The sequence below is a fragment of the Triturus cristatus genome, chromosome 9 (genome assembly GCF_964204655.1).
Source record: "Triturus cristatus chromosome 9, aTriCri1.1, whole genome shotgun sequence".
In the NCBI taxonomy this organism is placed as follows: domain Eukaryota; kingdom Metazoa; phylum Chordata; class Amphibia; order Caudata; family Salamandridae; genus Triturus; species Triturus cristatus.
The window spans coordinates 683,911,112-683,932,003 of NC_140592.1; the positions used below are offsets into that span (position 1 = coordinate 683,911,112).

At 44.1% G+C, this 20,892-nt stretch overlaps 1 protein-coding gene across 3 annotated transcripts in view; it reads right to left on the reverse strand.

The window, feature by feature from the left end:
• Positions 1 to 20,892, reverse strand: part of DPF1 (double PHD fingers 1) — a 504,909-nt gene that overhangs the window by 214,310 nt on the left and 269,707 nt on the right. For all 3 annotated transcript variants that reach the window (XM_085625765.1, XM_085625764.1, XM_085625763.1), the window contains exons 4-5: positions 17,481 to 17,608; positions 12,316 to 12,405 (exon numbers count right to left, since the gene is read on the reverse strand). In XM_085625765.1, the coding sequence (XP_085481891.1) occupies positions 12,316 to 12,405; positions 17,481 to 17,608 (218 nt within the window). The remainder of the gene's footprint in view (positions 1 to 12,315; positions 12,406 to 17,480; positions 17,609 to 20,892) is intronic.

Genomic DNA, 20,892 nt, shown 5'->3' on the forward strand with positions numbered 1-20,892 from the left:
CTTTTTATATTAATCCCTTTGTGAAGATGCTGGAATTAAACACGCAGATTCCCCCTTTTATTGTTCAGAACCAGCCCTATATTGTTTTTGCATATGCGGATGATATCACTGTGGTCACCTCTAACCTTGACACTGCCTTGCCGGTCATTGAACATCTCGCTAACTATTTTGGTAGATACTCAGGCTATAAGTTAAACTCTGCCAAAACTCAATGTCTTTGTACAAATCCGGCTACAGTAATCGATCCCAGGGTAGTGGAGGAAGTGGTGTACCTCGGCATCAAGATTAGATCTAATTTAAATGATATGATTTCAATTAATTGGAATGATATTTTGGATAAAACTAAGTCCACCCTGGATTCTTGGCAGAGCCTGCGTCTTACTCTTGTGGGCAGATCAAACTTGCTAAAAATGGTTATCTTACCAAGAGTACTCTACTTCTTTCGCGCTGTTCCCTTACTAGTCAAAAAGCCTCAGATCCGGCAGCTTCAGTCACTATGTGAAAAATATCTGTGGGCCCCTGGCAAGATTCGAAGAGCCTCCCAATTGATGACGCTACCATTTGCTCATGGTGGATGGGCTATCCCTGATTTTGGGCTATCTTAAATGTCATGCCTACTTCTGAAGATGCGTATCCTTATTACAGGGGAAGAAGCAGGTAATCTCTCAGAAGCCCCTACTATCTACCAGATGGTTCTAGGTTGCTGTGCTAAGAATTGTCTGCAAATTGAAGCTGATGGCAGTTATTATAAACGCACTCGTTTTAAAATGATTGCTTCTGCCTTTTCTGTTTGGAAAAGTCTCATAAAGATGTTTCATATTCCTAAATATTCAGTCTATACTCCTCTTGTTGCACCTCATTTGTTACCTCCAATTTTGACTCAATAGCGCGCCAATGGCATATTAAAGGGATCACTCGGTTAGGGGCTTTTGTTTCTTCAGATGGCGCTTATCTCTCTTTCGATGAACTTAAAAAGAAATTTTACCTAGCCAACACTCAATTTTTTAAATTCCTTCAGATTCTGGACTTTCTGCAGAAATACACTTCTCATCTTGTTTCTATTCGTATTATTGATGCTGTGAGATCACAATTACGAATAGGTTTTATCTATCATATATTATTGGATTCTAGATCAGATGATCTCGATAAAATTAACGCGAAGTGGAGGACTTGGCTTTCATCTCCCTCTATTCATATTGAAGACTCCATCGACATGGCTCATAAGATTTGTTATTCCGCTTCATTAAAAGCCCAGCACTTTAAAACTTTATTTAACTTATATTACACTCCTGCGGTTATTATGAAATGGGGCAACCCTTCACAAGCTTCAAAGTCTGGGGATTGTTTTCGCTGCCAAGCTGGCAACGCTGATATAGTGCACATCTTTTTTTCCTGTCCCTCCTTAAGTTATTTTTTTAACCAAATTGAAAGTTTTTTGTTTCACATTTTAGGTAAACCAATCACAGTCTCTTCAAGTATGATTTTATTAGGGATTGATGGGGTTTCATCTATTGGACAGCCTTTTTGTAAATGTCGCTACTTTTTGTTCATTATCGCGGCTGTAACGCGACTTTCTATCGCTACTGCCTGGCTACAACCTGAGGCCCCGAGTTTTGATTTATGGCGAGCCAAACTATTTAATATTTATAATTTAGAAATTAGTATGTATTTGTTGAAAAAAACGCGTAAAAAGAAATTTGGTATGGCTATTTGGCAACCATTATTAGATTATTTTTCTGAATAGTATTCTTTTTTCTTCTCTATTCAATAAAAAAAATTTTTTAAAAAATTTAAAAAAAGAATACACCCCTGAGAGTAAGACAATAGTTGTTGAACCCCTGGAGGTCCCTTGCCATAGTGTGATGGCAGGGGATACACAGATGCCCCACAGCCATGACAGGAAAGGGACATAGATGTGAGAGGAAGGACTGCTTCATGCCTCAATTGAGAAATAGGCAGGAAAAAGCTGAGAAAAAGCAGGATGAGGCCTTAACAGGAGCTGAGAAGGAGGGCCAAAAGAGTGAGATAGCGGCAGTAGACAAATCCCTGTCCAAACTGGATACACCCGTAAACACAACTATGGTGATGTTTTTCAGTGTGGGTCATGTGGAAAGCAAGATATGTGGAATGAAGGCATCAATGAAGGAACTGGACTTCAGGTTAACAGAGATGAACAGGTAAGACTGCGAGGAACTGGGAATACTGTCAGACTTAAAGAATGGAGTGACTAGAATAGTTCTGGTGTTTGACAGCAGGGTTAAAACTTTAGGGGTTCTATGGTGCATGGTCCCACTGTTAGTATTGGGGTTCCCTGCAGTCCACTGGATACATACAGATGACTAACACATTTTTAGGAGAATGCCTTGTTGCCCCAGTCAGAAAGGTGGCACCGTAGTCTAAAAAACATACAGACAAGCCAGCCAGAGTTTCTAATTCCCAGGACACATGTGGCAGAGGTACGAAAATTGTAGTCCTGCACGACTCGGACCTTCATGATCTGATCCCGAGACAGGTGGCACACATGAAACAAGATCTGCAAATGTGAGGGAGGCAAATCCTCCTTCCCCTGGATCTGAGCTCTGCACCACAGCCCCAGAGGAAAGAAAATTCAGTTGATGTGTTAGGAAATGGCAGGCATAGGCTATTGGCATCAGTGTGGTTTCCTTTGCATTCAAAGTAATAAAAGATGGTAAGTCTTATGTCTTTCTCTAAATTGAAGCAATGTAATATTTTCTGAAGGCCACAAAGAAACACTCTTGGGCAGTTATTGTTGAATGGAGGCCCCCGACTGACATGCAGCTGTACGTGTATGTCCCGGACTTGAAAAATCTCTAGATTACACAGGTATGGGTAGGATGCTTGGATCTCTTTCTTAGATGATTTCTTCTTGCTAAGTGGTATTTTACTTTGTGTTGCCTCATGTCTTTTCCCCATTTCACTATGGTGATGAAGGAGCCGAATCTGCCAACATGAGCTTCAACCACTCAGGAAAAAATCATATTCCTCAAGACTATTTTTAGATTCGAAAAAGGTTCAATAGAGTATCACATTTAAGGAATTGGAACCTTGAGTAATGATGTGACGCTCAAACATTTATTTGCTTTTTTAAAGAAAACACTGTATTGGTGCACACAGTGAATGAAGATTTTTTTGAGTCACTGAACAACACAGTGCACACTCACTGGCATTAGAAAGAAAGAGGATGAGTAACTGTTTTGTGATATTTTTTCATGGGAACATCATTAACCATCTGTTACTGGCTGCACTCAGTATGAGCAGCCTTATCGGTGTTTGCAAGTCCAGATTATATGAGATCTCTTAGATGCGTGATATTCGGTTGATACACGTTTCTTTACCTGTAATACTTGGGCTGTGTTAAAGAGTTTTCTATATTAATGATTTTTAGGGATTGGAGAAAATTTTAGGGACCAATATTTGGGAAAGGCTGCACTACAGTTGATCTGATATCTTGTAATCGACCGACCTTTCACTTGATAATTGTACAAATCCTGGCATTTGGGAGAAAGTGAAACAATTATAAGGGTTCTCTAAGGATCTTCACTGTAGGAAGGTGGAATCTGACTATATGGTTGCCCCCAACTTTTTGCCTGGTGTTTGGATGGTTTTTGACTAAGTCTGGCTGAGATCCTGCTATCCAGGACCCCAGCCTATCTGCTTCCTCCCTAAACTGATGTGAGTACCCTAGGTCCATACCAATTGGATACTGAGGACACCCTATCAGCCCCTTGTAGATGGTACCCTAGGTACCCAGGGCATGGGTCCCTCCAAGGCCTACCAGGGGCTGCAGCACTTATTGTGCCACCCCTGGGACAGCCATACCAAATGACACCACCAGACCACTACTGTAGTCTGGGTAAGGTGGTGCTTGCACTCCTTACAGGGATATAGGTATCCTGTATCCCACTTAATACAACATATCCTCATAGGTCACCCCTAAAGCAGGCCTTGCTAATCCTACAAGGCAGGGTGCTGAGCTATGTGTGAGGAGGGACCCCTACCTGAGTAGGGCCCCTCTGCAACCTTCGTAAAATCATTGGTGGGTTGTTTGTAGTGTAGCCATACCATATACTCTTAACCGCATTATAAGTATATCGCAATAGCGTGATAACTTGAGAATGGCTACACAGAACCATATCGTGTTTGGTGTCAAACATGTAGGAATCATACCCTCAATCCAGCCATGGAACTGAGGGCATGATTCCCCCCTGCTAGAGGGGCGATATGGGAAAAGCGGCGGAATTTAGACACCAATTTAAAAGTGCACACGTAGTACAAAATGGATGCTACCCGCCACCCACACGACTCTGCCTGCCTGTTGCTGGGCAGAACTCCAGCCACGGCAGCTGGACAATAGGGATCTTGTTGCAGGGAGGTGCTCCCACCTCCTCAGACAGACTATGTGGATTGGAACTGAGTGGCTGCACCATAGGATGTCTTTCAGACTTGCACATAGGCTTCTCCAGTGCCTACTGCTGCATACACCACCTCAAACCAGTTCAGGGGCATCCTGTCCCCTGCCCGGGCGGGAAACCACACAAAGGGGAGAGGGTGTAGCCACCCTTTCCCGCCTAAACTCTCATTGGTGGGCTCTGATCTGGACACTCCCCTAATCTTTGGATAAAGGTGAATACAGGGTCCCCGGAGCCTCAGATTATTCTTGAACTTCACAGACTTGAACTTCGACTTGCTGCCGCACAGCTGAATGAAGAAATCTACCTTGGGGTAAAGGAGTTACCCCCCTGCTTGGCAGGCACCTGAAACACTGCAAGTGACCCAATTGGAACCTCGCTGCTCCTACGGACATCAACGACTCTTTCCTACCTTGAGGTGGGTTTCCAAGCATCCCAGAGGCCAGTGAGTGTGCACAGCAAAGCTCAGCACCGTGGACCCCGTGGGTGCCGAGATCCCTAATACCCCAGGACACCGGCCACCTCTTGCACAGCACCCGACCCCGACGAGTGGGGAAGTTGTGCTTTGGCCCATTTTTGAGCCAACCTCTCAGCATCATCTGTGCCAAAGATCAACGCCCTAGCCCGCTCCGGCGACCCGTGGGCGCATCTGTACGCACGCCAAATTGCTGCCTCCCGCGGTCCCTTGTCTCTCGACTTGTGGGCCCTAGCAGAGGTCAATCTTCGATTCCAAGAGTTCCCCTGGTTGCTCCAGGCCTGCTCTTCAGTCTCCTCGCTGGAGACCTCGCTCAGACCTCGTGGGTCTGCACCAGTAGCAGTTTTGTGTTTCTTGCGTGGGTTGCGGTTGCCAAGGCTTAGTGGATCGAATCCGGACACTAACACCGCAGCGACCCTCATCCTTCATGGGACAGTCGCCCTCCAGAAGCTGGCCTTCCTTGACGCCTCCTGGACCCCGTGGCTGACGATCCAAGCTACACCTCTTCCACCTGGAAGCACCCGACATTGAAGGGCTCCTTCTCTTGAGCCCCCTGGTCACTGTGCCGTGACCCAGACTCTGTCCCCTCTGCTTTCAGGTCCTTCTCTTCAAGATCTACATTTTCATTCTTCACGACAACGACAACACTTCTTGCTAGCAGCAGTTCTTCACGTTTTGCCATTGCAAATCAGCCCGCGACCCGACATCGAAAACGACCTATGCACCCGGCTTCCCTGGGGCAGGTAACAGTGGTACCTCGGTACTCTCGTGGGTGTGGGCCCTTCAAAAGCTTAACTCTAAAGTATTGAACTTGAACTCCTGCTAGAAGTGTTTTTAATCTTGTAAAATTCAACCGCGACATTCTCCATAGGCTGTAATAGAGATCCCGACAGTAGCTTTAGCCACTGCACGCGTCACCCGTGGGTCCCCTTCCTCACTACCTTGGGTGGTTTCACAAGGGGCCAGGCATTGTCTGTAGAATTGTCGTGGTTCTTATACCACTTTTTTGATATATGGTTTGGTTCCCCCCGGGGCCCTGTGATTCCAGTGCTATTTATTGTAACTATCAATGCTTGTTTGAATTGTATCTTCACCTCTAGCCTCAGAAAGAGACTAGTGGGGTTATTCCTAGAATAAATACATATATTTTATAGATATACCTGTGTGGACTACTCTTTCATTTGGTTATTCAAGAGGTTATCTATGGTAAAACAATAAGCTTAACACTCCTTCAAGACTTAGCCTGAAGGCTGCTCTCCACAGCTACCACTAGGTTAGCTTTCTTTAAATATCACCATAAGAGTCGAATTGGACTGGTGCAAGGTGTCCCCTATAACTAGAGGACAGCATATGTCAGGCCAACTTCTCACAATCACACAATAAATTACGCACTCTACTGAGAGTGCACTGACCTTCTTTTCAATGTTACGCAAACAATAACTATCTGACAATGCCGCAACTACAACCTGTACCATTTGACTGAAGCTTTCGCTCCTGGCCATCATCCCAGGAACGACATCTTTGATCTCTTGATGCAATACCTTATTCACTAAGTCATTGTTTGATTCAAAGTATGGAGGAAATTTCCCTTGACTGATCTTGTTTAGGCATGGCAGACTAGGGATGTGCTAAATGGCTTTATGTAGGAGCACGTGCAAAAAAAGGATCAACCCATTTAGTCATTCCCAGGTTCCACTAATTTAATTTAGGTCTTTTGACTTAGCGCTCCTGTTGTTTTATTCCTTTATTCCTTTCTGCTTTGGCAGAAGAGTGGGCTGAATTCATTTCAGGGATTTATTGTCGATTGCCTTTTCCCCACCCAATATCACAATTCGACTTCAAAACATTTATGTATTTAATGTAAACTTCTTTGTTTTTCTAACTTAAAATTTGGCAATTTGATTAATCCGTGGCTCCTGACGATACCAGACATAAGGGAGGAGCTTCAGAAGCAAACAGATTGCTACTTCGCCGAGAATGTCGGCTCCGTGGACTCTGCGCAAACTATTTGGGAAGCTTATAAACTGGTGCTGAAGGGGCATGATCTGGCGTTACAGACAGGCTGCCTTCATCAGCATAACCAGCAAGTTATTCAATTAGAGAGTGAGCTCCAGCGACTTGAGGCACAGAATAACTCCTCACCCGACGAGGCCACCACACACCGATTAGCTATCAAACTACTTGAATATAAAAATATGGTGCGGGGCAAAACCCGAGCGAAACTACTTCACACACGTCACAGGGTGTACAAATTTGGAGATAGAGCAGGAAAAATGCTTGCATGGCTGGAAAGAAGGGAGCAAGGGGACCGGTGGGTGCCGGAATTGTCCACTACTGAAAATAATAAGATCACTGACCCCCAGGAGATAGCAGAGGCGGTTGCAGATTATCTGGAGACGGTGTTTTCCTCCTCCACTACATATACATCTAAAGACTCACGTCAACTGTTGACTGATATGACTTTGCCCTCACTATCAGATACGGAAAGGGCTGAGCTGGACGCAGATATAACAGATGATGGGATTTGTAAAGCCATATTCCGGATACAATCGGGGAAGGCGATGGGGCCCAATGGGGTCCCAATCGAATTCCTCAAATCGACGGCCTTACGGGTAGCGCCCTACCTCAAACACATGTATATAAAAAGCTTGGAGAAGGGAAGACTGCCCGAAGATCAGAGACTAGCCTCCATAGCGGTAATCCGGAAACCCAGGAAACCGTCGAATAAGTGTAGTTCTTACAGACCGATCTCCTTAATAAACGCGGAGGCAAAAGTCCTAGCGGAATTGTTGGCATCCAGACTCAATGCCGTTCTCCCATCATTGGTGCACCCGGACCAGTCGGGCTTCGTACCGGGTCGGAACACGGCATTAAATATTCGCCAAGTCCATAATGTTTTGGCACGCCGGCACTGTATAGAAGAAGACGCGGTGATACTGTCGCTGGATGCCTCCATAGCATTCGATTCTATAGAATGGCCCTATCTTTTTGAGGTCCTAGTGCGTCTGGGGTTTGGTCCGCGATTCCTTCAGTGGATCAAACTGCTTTACACTGGGCTGCGTGGTCAGATTAGGGTGAATAACCGCACTTGTCGAACGTTCCTGCTGGGCAGGGGGACTAGGCAGGGATGCCCCCTGTCCCCCCTGCTTTTTGCCTTAGTACTGGAACCACTGGCATCCTGGGTGAGGCGAGACTTAGCCCTTCGGGGTTGAAATGGGAAGAAGACAATGAGGACAGGATCTCATTGTACGCGGATGACATCCTGATCTACTTAGCATCCCCATTCGCCTCAATCCACAGACTGCTAAATATATTCACAAACTTCGGAAAGTACACCGAATACGCTATTAATTGGACTAAGTCAGTGCTGTTTGTTTTACATGGCCCGACACCCAGACTACCCCGGGGATGTGCCCTCGAAGTGACCTACGAAGGCTTTCAGTATTTGGGGATTTTCATTACGTCTGATCCTCAAGTATTTCTTGACAAAAATCTAGCAGTACCCCTAAAAAGACTTTGTGAAGACGTCAAACATTGGAGGACGCTGTCATTGTCCTTATTAGGTCGAGCGGCTCTATTTAAAATGCTGGCTCGACCGCGATTTCTCTACCTGCTCCAGAATTGCCCTTACCAAGTCCCCGATTCATACTTTAATAGCGTGGAGGCGGAGGTCTGTACTCTATTGTGGGATGGGGGCACACCGCGTATAGCGCTATGAAAATTAACGAAGGGGTGGTATGATGGGGGAATAACACTTCCTGATATTAGGCTCTATTATTGGGCAGCGCAGCTGGTGGCAATTAATCAATGGCTGTATGGCCACCCTACGAATCCAGCATACAGACTGGAGCGATATCAGACAGGACGTGAAGGGTACCTTGGCGCCCTCTACACTAAGGTCCAGAAGGGGAGATACCTGGGTCCTATGGCTCAAATGGTCGTCCTCTGGCACAGAGCAACTAAGCGTCTGGGATGGTCAGGAATAATGACAAAAGCCACATTCCTGTGGTCTTCACGGCGACTGGGGTTGCTCTGCTACCACAGTGGCTTTGATAAATGGGACACCATTGGACTATCCACCGTAGGAGATCTCATACACAAGGGGAAGATTCTCACATTTAAATAACTACAAAAGAAACATGAGCTATCGCAGGGTGAGGTGTTTCGGTATCTGCAGATATGCCATGCTCTTCAGACAACACTCCCAGACTTGACAACATTGCCAGAGTCATATCCATTCGAAGACCGGTTGGTATCAGAACCCATCCCAGACAAGGCCATTTCACTCACATATCAGAAACTATGCAATAATTTACCTGACCCCTTCCACACCCTTAGAGACCATTGGCAAGCAGACCTGGGGCCAATAGATGATGATGATTGGCAGACTGCATTGATGTCCCCTAGAGAGGCAGCCATAAACCATCGTTTTAGGTTGATCCAACTTAAGGTGTTGGACAGGACATATTTCACCGGGGTAACACTTGCGAAAATAGGATTTAGGCAGGACATACTCTGTCTACGCCATTGTCACCAAGTGGCAACATTTTACCATATCCTTTGGGAATGCCCCCAGATACGACCCCTGTGGGAGAGCTTAACAGACATACTGCAGGATGCGTTGCGGAAACAGATTACCCTGACACCACAACCGGGAATCTTGAATATTTGGGAGCCCACTGATTTAACAGAAATAGAACAGTAAATAGCCACCCTAGGATACACGCTAGTGAAAAGAGCAATAGCTATGAAATGGGGGGCACCGGATCGACCACTGACAATAGGCTGGGTGGCAGAGATGGACAAATGCATGGTTGCCGAAAAAGATGTTTATAAGTCCAGGGGTTGTCCCAAAAAATGGGACAAAAAATGGGACAAAAAATGGGGCAGATGGAATACAGTTCGGGGGGAACTCTGTGTTTCACCTTCGGTGTAATTGGAAATGTCAAAAAGGGGGGACAACGAATGAGTACGAATCGCCTACAATATTGTGCAAGATACATGTTGATATATAAATGTCTTCTCTGTAACTAAACATACGTAATCTGTGCTTCTAAAAGTGACTAGTTTGATTTCAATAAAAATGTTAAATTACAAAATAAAAAAAATAAAAAATATTTTAAATTTGTCTTTGCTCAGATAATGACTTGAAACCAAAGTGGTGCAATTTCCCCCCAAAATAGGCAAATCAAACAACAAAGTCTACCGCTTCACTGTTGGTCCCTGTACAAGGAGACCAATCGCACCTGAGCAATAATGAAGTCCTTGTGATTGTCCTCATGTGAAAGACAATACATTTAAAGGAGGAAGAAGATTTTCTGAGAAAATATAAGCCCCAGTCCTGAAGTAGACAAGGGGAAGGAAGAGACTCTTGTCTGTCTCAAGAGCTGGTTGAGGATTTCCAGATTGCTGCCAGAACATCCGGATTGCCTGAAGAAAGGCCAGTGCATGTGTGTCAGTTGTCGAGAACCATATATCAGTTTGGGGACTGTCCTAAGGGATTGAGGATTTGCTCCTCTCTCCTCGCTTGAGGTCTTGTCTCAAAATAAGCCGTATGGCACACCGACTGTTAGGAGTTGGCTGCTCTTTGTAATGCTGATTTTATGTTGTAGGACTGAGCAGGCAGGCATTCACATTTGAGGTTGGGGCATTTTATAGTTTGCGAGAGTTACAACTCCTTACAGCAAGAGGTCGAGTTTCTGTGATTGTTGTAAGTACTCTAGGGATATGTACGGACATCAGCCATTGAGCTATAATTGTAGGAGCTAGGCGAGCCATGTACCCTCTATGATGACTTGAATTGAGCTGAGATCTGAGGAAGAGCTGATTTTTCTCTTATTTTACACATCTCTTCGGTTCACTGGTGGTAGATACCTTATTAGCGCAAATGGTGTGCTATAATTGTGCCGTGTGGCAGGAGACTATTGGCGTATTATGCTCATTCGATGTACAGTCCCTGTGAACGCTGCAGCATATCATCATATTCTCCCTGCAGCCAATGACCAACCATTTGGCATTACTTTTGGCTCGCAGGAGATATAGTGTGTCAATAAGCATTGTCTGGCTACCAGACACACTGCCGCTAATGTGTGACTGGAGCAGTCGCTGTATCCCATGGAGGATGGGGTTGTAGACTCGGGCTTTAAAAATGACAAATTTGCTTACTAGAAGGAAATTGGTGATGGCCATTATGAAATTCCCAGTTGCCTGTGCGAGACTCCAGCTAATGCAAAGGCCAGATAGGGATGGCTCAGCAAGAATAGCTGAGTTTTCACACAGGACTCATCCTGAGCCCTTCCCCTGCCGTTTCCCTCGGAAGTGGTAACATCAGCCACGGCCCATGCAGGTAAGAGCGCTGGGGTCATGTGGGGTTGGGAGGATTTCGACAGACGAAGACGAGGGAAAATTTTAAAAATGATTAGTTTTCCTTCCTCGTCGTCTGTCGAAATCCCCCCCGCCCCACTGCTCTCACCTGCACGGGCCGCGGCTGGGTAACATTTAGATAAAGATCTGTCTCACCATAGGGCTACAGCTAGAGTGTTTCCCTGATCAATGGGTAGCTCTACTCCCCAATTCTGACCCAGCCCTGCAGCGTCCTATTAAGTACTTGACACAGCCACTGCTTAGGATAGAACTTTGGAGCTACAACAGTCTTCATCTATGGATGCTGATGTTGCCCCTCCCTTGTAGTAAAAAGATCCTTTGGATATTCTAAAAATCTGCTCAGTCCTGTAGCTGTGTCTGTGCTTGAAGGTGTACGTGCTTGGTGCATAGGACTTAAAAGTATGTGTCACACAAGGTGTACGGGCTTGGTGCATAGGACTTAAAAGTATGTGTCACACAAGGTATACGGGCTCGGTGCATAGGACTTAAAAGTATGTCACACAAGTGACCTGATCACAACCAATTGCGTGATGAAATATTACAAGTAACGCTGGCAAAATAGGATTTTGAACTCCTGGAGGAGGAGAAACTGATTCAGATTACATAAACCCACAATGGCACAGTACCAACTGGTTGGTAATAGGGGAGAGCCATGGCACAGATGGATAATATCATTGACTGCTGAAAGACAATTCTGGCCTGGTTACACATCACCCCGAACGTTGGTGTCATTTACAGATAATATTATCTCACACTTGGGCCACAAGTCAGTCATAGAATTTTGTGACACAGCAATGATACTTCACTGTTGCCAAAACCATATGTAGGACAGAGCACAGTGAAGGACCGGGTGACCAGGTTACGTAACCCCAAAATTTTAATATTTTAGCTTCCCCGGCAATACAAAGATTTACCACATCTATTATAAGAGTTAGAAAGCAGATTTCAGCTCTTGGTAAGGAGAAACTAAATTGTTTTGTATTTGTAGAACTTGATGACCATGCTCTGTATCCCTTTCATACCTACCTTTCCTTTTGCTCTGTTTTTGCGTTTAGGGGTATCGTCTTCCATATCTTCCATTTCTAGGTCATGTGGAAGCTCTCCTATTGGTGGCTTCTGAAAGATAAATACCAAAATCCATTAACAATACTTGGCTCAGCAAGCAAATGTAGCACCATTTTATTTGTCCTACTTCATTTCATTCCTTCTTCGATCGAAAAGTCTTATCTTCTGATCTCTCCCATAACCCCCACCCATACCAGGCCAAGGTATGAAAGAAAGCAGGTTTACTTTCATCTTTCTAGTTCAGGATTTCCATAATGGAGTGCACTAACTTGTTTGCCTGAAGCCCTCCCTAATATTTCCCATTAAGGATTCGGGAAAGAGCCTGCAAGTTTGCGCTGTACGCCCCTGCACTGCCCCTAAGCCATCACCCAAACATCACGGTCACACAGGAAGCGAAAGCAATGGCTCTATTTAGACAGGTGGGTCTGGACACAATGGGTGATACATACCCAGATGGACGCTTTTTGAATCGGACAGACCTAACATATATAAATAACGCTATGCCACTTTTCAAATTTTCATACGTACCCGCAGCAAGGAGTGGAAGCTCTCAGGTTGATGCGGGTGGTGTCTCTTCTGATGAAGTAAGAAGCACTTGGTGGGGTACTAAGTTTTTCCGGTTCACTCTGCTCGGTTCTGGCCTGCTGTAGTGGACCAGCCAAAACAGCTAAACGAACAGATGGCGATTTTTTAGCATGCAATGGAGTTGAATATTATACTATGCAGACTGAATGGGTGATCCAACACATGCCCATGATTGTGAGTAGTGTACCATGAGGGGCAACATGGTTCTGGTATTACGATGCGACTGGGTGGGGCGGGACACATTTATGATACATGGAGGGTACATCTGATTTCTGAGTAACCACCCTGTGCAATATTTCTGGGGCCGATTGAGCTGGCCAAGTAGCCCACACTCACCGACTAGTGGAGGTCCAGTTGGGTCACGGTGTTTAAAATTGGTACAATGTTGCAACATTATCTCATGTAGCCGAAATGAGGTATTCTGGGGTCAGCCAATAATTAAATATAATTGGTTCTAGAGATTAAGATAGTAAAATGGAACTGATAAGACATACACGTGGCTCTCTCATGATATAAACACGTGAAGAGTTAGGATATTATGTAATCTGTTATCGGACATGCCGTCCTATTATAAGAAATTTGAAAGTGTCCGTTTCTTCCTTCTTTTTGTGTCCCTCACACATCACTTGTTACTGACTTTGGAAGAGAGTGACAATGAAGGATACCACCCTCTCCTTGACCAGCCTACCGGTATCCCCTCAAGCTTAGGATAAGACGTAGGTGCATTAGTGAATTAGTGAATTATGCCGCTTTACTAATTATAATGCAGGCCTTTTAACTAACCATGAAATAGGAGGTAGTGGTGGTAAAAACAGTAGCACATCAATCCCAAAAAAACACACATGTATTGGTACTTGAAAGTAAAGAATTAACAGTGTTGGTGCCCCTCAAGGTAACAAAAAACATCCCACTACCAAGGATGTCACTACACGGAAGTTCATCCGAACCCCCGTGTTGTTCCTAAGAAAAACGCTGTACCTCTGCACTCTTAGTATTTACTTCTCTATTCTTAGGCAGTAAGCATATTGGTTTATCCTATTTTCAGTATGGCAACTCACAGGAAAACACCAGTCTTGATAAAATTATTTCAACAAAGCTATTTAATTTCCAATGACAATGCTCCACTCAACAATACAATATCCTGTCTTAATAATTTGTGCAAGTCAATCCAACATAATTAAATAGATTGCATAAAATGGCATTGGTACAATTGACATATGGAAGTCCTGTTCTTGAAACCTCCTTGATGACAGAGGATGATGGCAGCTGACACGTGTTTCGTTACTAATGTAACTTCTTCAAGGCTTGAGTCCTTAGGAATTGCAGTTCTCAGATTAAAAATTGTCAAACGAGCATGTAAAGACTTTAAAAGTTTCTCAAGGGAATTCAGGAGACCCTTGTGGCAAGTGGGACCGGTACCGAACAAATCATTGATGAAGTGCACATCAAGCAGAATAGGTCCTGGAAAGGGTATATACAGCCTCCAATAGTTAACACGTATTCACTCACGTGTGGTAGTTACCCCTCTTGAGTAGAGTGAAGATGACTGTATTAAGAACAAGTTTTTGAAAAACGCTATATGTTTCATTTGCAGCGAAGACAGACTTCAATGTGCACTATATTAATGGTTTGCAGTGGTTACGGGCCAAAGTGTGTCCTTGCACAGTACAGCAAAAGAACAAGGGCTGTGATATGCCCCTGTTAACGGCGATCCCGCCGTATGTCAATACGTCAATCCCGGTCCGGCATAAGCGAGTATACTACCATCCTTTTTGGTTCACAGAGGTTATGGAGTACAGACTTCTAAGTAACTAGGCTCAAGTGGGCAGGTTCAAAGGGTATTACATTATTTGAGAGGCAAGTGAACTATTCAACGCGGCTCATTTCCCTGGTGATAAATGGTCACGGCGAGCCTGTAAGGTCATATGTAGGTCTTGCAAATACTCAGGCAATTATTGCTGTACCCTAGTATTTGTCCTGATTTCTCAGTGAAGGATGTTAGCTTGTCCGGTGAAGAGGTATCTTGCCAAAGGGAACTTTTCTGTTTTTATTCAACAATTTGACAGAATGGGGGCACACAGACCTTTCAGACGAACCTGTCACATCTATAAAGTCCAGCCAACACACGTATCTACTAGCACTCATGGATAACCACTTCTTTTGATTAACTTTTATGTCAGACAGCCATCCATTTGGGGACATTCGCTACCAATACATTTCAGTAAGACTTTCTAATGCCCTGATTCGAAGACAAGGAGTGTTATCGTCCCTGTAAAGTCAGTAGTTCGAGCATGGATCAGAATTACAAGTGTTGCCGTAAACAACACTCACCTGCTGTTTTCCCCTTGACAGATGTTGTCAGGTTAAGACTAAAGAAAATTGGTGATGAAAATGTGTGAGAAAAATATGATAAATACAGAACTGGCAAACGCTGAATCTGGATAAAATTCACAAGTTTCCCTGCAGAAACTAGGAGCAGGAGGTTTTTACTACGCCCGGTACACCCCCTGTTACCACTGTTTCTCAAGTTTGGTAAACAACACCCATTACTGAAGAAGCCAACGGCTGAGAACAGTGACTCCAGTAACTATCGTCCAATCTCTCAAATCCCCAATCCGGCTAAATTAATTGAGAAGTACATCAGCAAAAAGTTAGCTAACTATCTGGAGGATTAAAATATTTTGTAGAACGAACAGAATGGCTTCAAACCAGCGCACGGAACAGAGTCAGCATTAATCTTGACCATGGACGAATTGAGGATGGTGGTTGACAGTGGTCAGACTGCAATTTTGATATTATTAGGTCTGTCAGCTGCGTTTGACACTGTCAACCACCAGATACTGCTACTCCTGTTGGAAAGATACCAGGAGTGTGAAAAAAGAAAAAACAGAACATGGGGTATCCCACTGATTGGTGCTGAGCTCGATTTTGTTTAATGTTTACTTACATCCTCTGATGACCATGATTAGGTCCCATGGGATCTCCTTTGTGAATTATGCTGAGGATACTCAGCTAATTCTGTCCATGGGCAAAATTTCGTTTGGCAGTTCGGGCTGGACTGTTCCCATGAGGCACAGGGTCAGACTGATTTGCATATGGCCATGTTTGAACTGGGGTGGCAGAGTGAGCTAAAGAATGATGATGGATTAAACCCAGATCAGTTGACTGGGGGTGAGTGCTTGCAATGTTCAACACTCCGTCCATCATCCCCTTTGGTTTTGCCATGAGGCTTCCCAGCTGTGGAATAAGCTCCAGGCTACCCTCAGAGCCTGTGATAACCTCAACTGCTGCAGGAAAAATCTGAAAACATGGCTCTGGGGGGGGGGATAGATTTAGGACTGCATTTGGGTGGGGTTTCGGGATTAGCTTCTTTAGCACCAAAATACCTGTAAGGTGAACGTCGCGCTTTATAAATGTCTGCTATTATTATTCTCACAGACTCATATCTAGGGCCTAGGAAGGCTACTAAGACACACTTAGATGAGTAACACATAGGGCCATTAGGTTCATCTGTGTTTTCGACTTGGCAAGTCAAATGAGAAAGAAGGATTTTATCATCCTTTAATCCACCAGGTGTCGCGTGTTCTTATATTAAAGTGATGACACTGTGACATACACGTTCCTTGGATGCATGACTGATCTTCAGTGTGTCACCTGGACACGGTTCGTACATGAAGGCTCTTTCGTTGGAAACCTGCTTTGGGTAACATCAGCCGGAGACTGTCAGGTGAGTATGATTTTTCCCTGAAAACTCCAGTCTTTCTGATTATTAGGTGGGAATCAAAGAACTATCTCATCAATAAGAAGACCCCTATACATAGCTGTTAAAACCAATAATCATGCTCCAAACACACCTGTTTTGCCAGGTAGCATGCCACATCAGATGGCTGTATGTTCAATTATATAAATATCACATTCAGAATATTGACTAGCACAATATTCTCAAGGTATGGAAACTGAAGTATAGATTTACTATTCCCAACTCCTCATCTACTTACCTTTAAGATATATATCTATGAATATTGAGATATGGATATTTAAGGTACGTAAATGGGAAGCAAAACATAGTAAATATAGACTTACGTATATTCATACCATCACAATATTGTCATAGTCAATATTCTGGATATGATATTTTTGATGGAAGATTTGTGAAACTCGATTTTCTGATAGTACCTCAATCAGGAATTTACTGTGTAAGTAATACTGTTATGTGCAAATAGCCACATCGCATCCGACAGCTACTGTGCCACGAAGCCCGCTAAGACATTGTGTGCTAGTAATTATGTTACGAGAAGACATTTACTGTGACAGTAATCACAGCGCACCACCACAAAGTGCAGGCAGACTGCTAAGCACTTTGGGGGCTTAAAGCTTCAAACCATTTTGTTTCATTGGGTGGGAGTAACAAGGAAACAGCAAGAGTAGGTAGGCTTGGTGGGCCTTCTGTGTGATCATATTATGCAGCTATGGCAAAACCTACAAACCACCCACCCACTCCTCTGCAAGCCTTTCCCAGTGTTATGATGTCACCTTTTTACCTGGCAGTCCATGGGGATCTCTTCTTCCTTGAGTTCCAGTTTCTTCTCTCCAGTCTCTGCACATAGAAGGGCTTCGAGAACGGGTCCCTCAGGTAACCCGCTCTCTTTTTTTAGGGGAACCTCATAATCTGGGGAGAAATTGAAAAAGAAAAAGCAGTGCCGTCAGTTAAGGGATTATGAGTTATGGGATTATGGCAAAGCATCCAGGCGGCAGTGATCAATCTGTAGCTGTGGCTGCTGGCTCAAATCTGAGAGGCGAAGAGGAGCAATTAAGTGCATCATCAGTAATGGTATTTCTTCTAAAGACAGCGTGCAGGGATGCTGTCTTTGAAAGAAATACGAGTGTGCAGGGATCATGCATTCCTTTGATCCACGAGTGTGCAGAGATCGCACATTTCCTTGATTTACGAGCAAGTCAAGTTATTACTTAGACAGAGGAATCAGACGGACCGGATGCGCCCTCACTCGAAGGTCCTTCCATTGACCTTTGCAAGCAGTTACACTCTTTTGAGGCTCTACAGGAACTTTGACCCAATCGGGATTACCACACTGGTACCGTAAGGATCTACTGAACCTTCTATGAGCCACCCGATATCTGTGTAATCGCAAGGTGGCCATACAGGCTGTCTTGTAATATATCCCGAGCCCTGAAGAAGACCAGTGGAGATGTTTTCTAATTACACTCTTTGAATAAGGCTCAAAACGTTGACGTACTGAACAGACATTCCACACTAGCACTTCACATGTGGGTGCCCAATGATAAGGCTATATGTGCTAATTAATATACTAAGTTACTACGGATGTCTAGCAAAAAAATTCTCCTCTTTCCTTTTCAACATGCTCTGTAAATGTTTAATGTGGGTCTTTGTTGATCATGTTCACATATCTATGTATGTAATGATATACAATGTTGAATTGTTTTTTTATATTTGTATATGTAGTGTGCTATACGATATATGACTGATAATATATCGTTCACTTTTTTTAGTTCGCTGTGTCGATCTCAGTGTTTTTGTGTCTATATGGTACATAATGCGAACTATATACCATTGATTGGCTTTTCCTAGTGGTCAGGATAAAATATAAGTATTAAAGTAATTCTACCTTGCTTGACATAACCAACTATTAGTACATACTGTTCTAGTCCCCCAGGTGCTGTGAGATGCTGGGTCACCCCATTAATCTTTAATCATATTGTCTAGCAGGAACAGATGCTTTTACAAATACTACCTTGTTTACCGGACACAGCATCCTGAATTGGAGAGACAGTAGCGGCTAGGGCCGTATTGTAATCTATGGGTGTACTATTGTACAGCTTACTGTTCATTGACTGATAATAGGAGAACTTAACAAAAGAAGGATAAAATTAGATTTAGGGTGACTGTGCTACCCCAACTCCATAGGACATCAGATATACCTGTGGGTACCTTGAAATGTAGTGGTGGGACCTGAAACTGCTACTCATATGGTTATAATTCAGAACTTTGCATGGTTAGTACCACATGAGTGAAGATGTACACACCACCACAACAGGTACTTGCAAGGGGAGGACAACCTTCAATTGTTTGTTCTTTTTTAAATCAGCTTAAAAGTATGTTAATTTCCATGGGTGCTTGAGAGACGGCAGGAAGGAGTTTGAAATAGGGAAGCCAACAGAAACTTCGTAACTTTATCCTACACCTGCGCCTCAAATCACTCCTATTCTCAAGCTGTACAGATTAAAAGAAGGCGGCGAAAAGCAGAATTGAAAAATCTTTTCTAAGACAAGTTTCCTAAGAACTTTAAAATGTTGGCAAAACTGTGCATTTAATGTTGGTACAACAGATGAACTGACTGGACAGGCATCTTAAGCCGGTTGTCCAGCGAAGGATCCCAGTGATCTGCCAAATGACGCTAAAGAGATATCACCCACAGCATGACAAGGAGAGCCAACATCATGCAGGGAGGTGGAAGGATCTGGAGCAAGCAAGATATCTTTAGGCTGAATTCCAGGAAGTTGTTCACGGTCGATTTAATAGATGACACTCTTTTTCAGGTGCAGTAAAAACAGTCACCAGACCCACAGCAATAATCACCGTTATTAATTTGATTCTTCGTGACAGAATTACCCAACACATTGGGACGCTCACTGTAAGTCCAAGATCAAAGATTATCGAAAGAGGCACGGTCAGGTTCAATGCAGCCAGGCCCCTTGAGGCTGCTCTCACCAGGCAGTATTCCTGGTAAGGACAGCAAACAGCCTTAAACCGCAGCAGATCAGCAGCAGTACTTTTGGGGCTGACATGAGAAGAAGCAGAACATCCTGCAATGGTAATGATGGTACCCTCCTGGGACATTCAAGTATGTGTCCTGCAGGTCTTAAGAGCATAACCAGTCATTGATCGTGATACTAAACCTGTAGGGGTGATGGCTAAAATCGCATAGACACAGAATTAAGCAGAACCAAGGTCCCTTTTCTTTTTGTTAATAGCATGTAAGCGGAACAGGAGTCTTAAACTCTATCATGAGAAAGTCTTAGCAGGAGGAGTCTTTCCAGCTCCTGATAAGGTATTGCAGGCCTTGATGTGACAGGCGATGGAGGTGTAGAGCAAGGCTGACTAATTACAGCACCCAGAAGTCACTACTGATCTGAGTACATGGATGATAGTTAAGATAACATCTTCCTAGCACTTTTGTGGTGTGAACTCCCTGCAACTTAGAGGCTGGGTAGTCATTGTTTTTTCCTGGCATCTTTAGAGGCAAATGGGATGGCTTGATTTTCTTCCTGGCGTCTCTTCATTTGCATTGTGGGGTTGAGTCAGAGAAAAAGGAGGCGCTACCTTAACACTTGTGGTGCACTAAAATTAACTTGCTGGCTGGAAAGGGATTGGAGGTCACTTTGGTACTGACTGGATGGAAGTCATTGTTTTGCCAAAGCCATAATGGGCTTGTGAAGGTGCAGCCCCTCATCACTTGAGGGGTCAAGAGGGTCTTCCCATCAAATGGCAAGTCCTTCAACATATTGTGGGCCTTCTGATATTAGTGATAAAATTCAACTAGGCTTGCCGCTATAGGAGAGACCAGTTTTTTTGGTCCTGACAGAGGTGTCTACGAGATCACTGGACATTAACAACTTTTGCTCAATACCCATTGTTGCACGACTGAGCATAAACATGACCTCCTCCTAGACTCATTTAACCAGTACAGAGGTGTAGCAATTAGATCAACTCTGGAGGTGACAGGAACAGGTTGCCACAATGGCCCTGTCATTAGCCTGTCAATGGCACTGTCATTAACCTTTTTAAGAGAGGGATCACCAGGTATTCCTTCACTTGGGCCATCATCACTACCACAGACTGACGCTGGTGGGCATGGATATCTCAGAAAGAAAGTCATTGTCGTCTTTGGGTGTACTGTACTTGTAGCCCAGAAA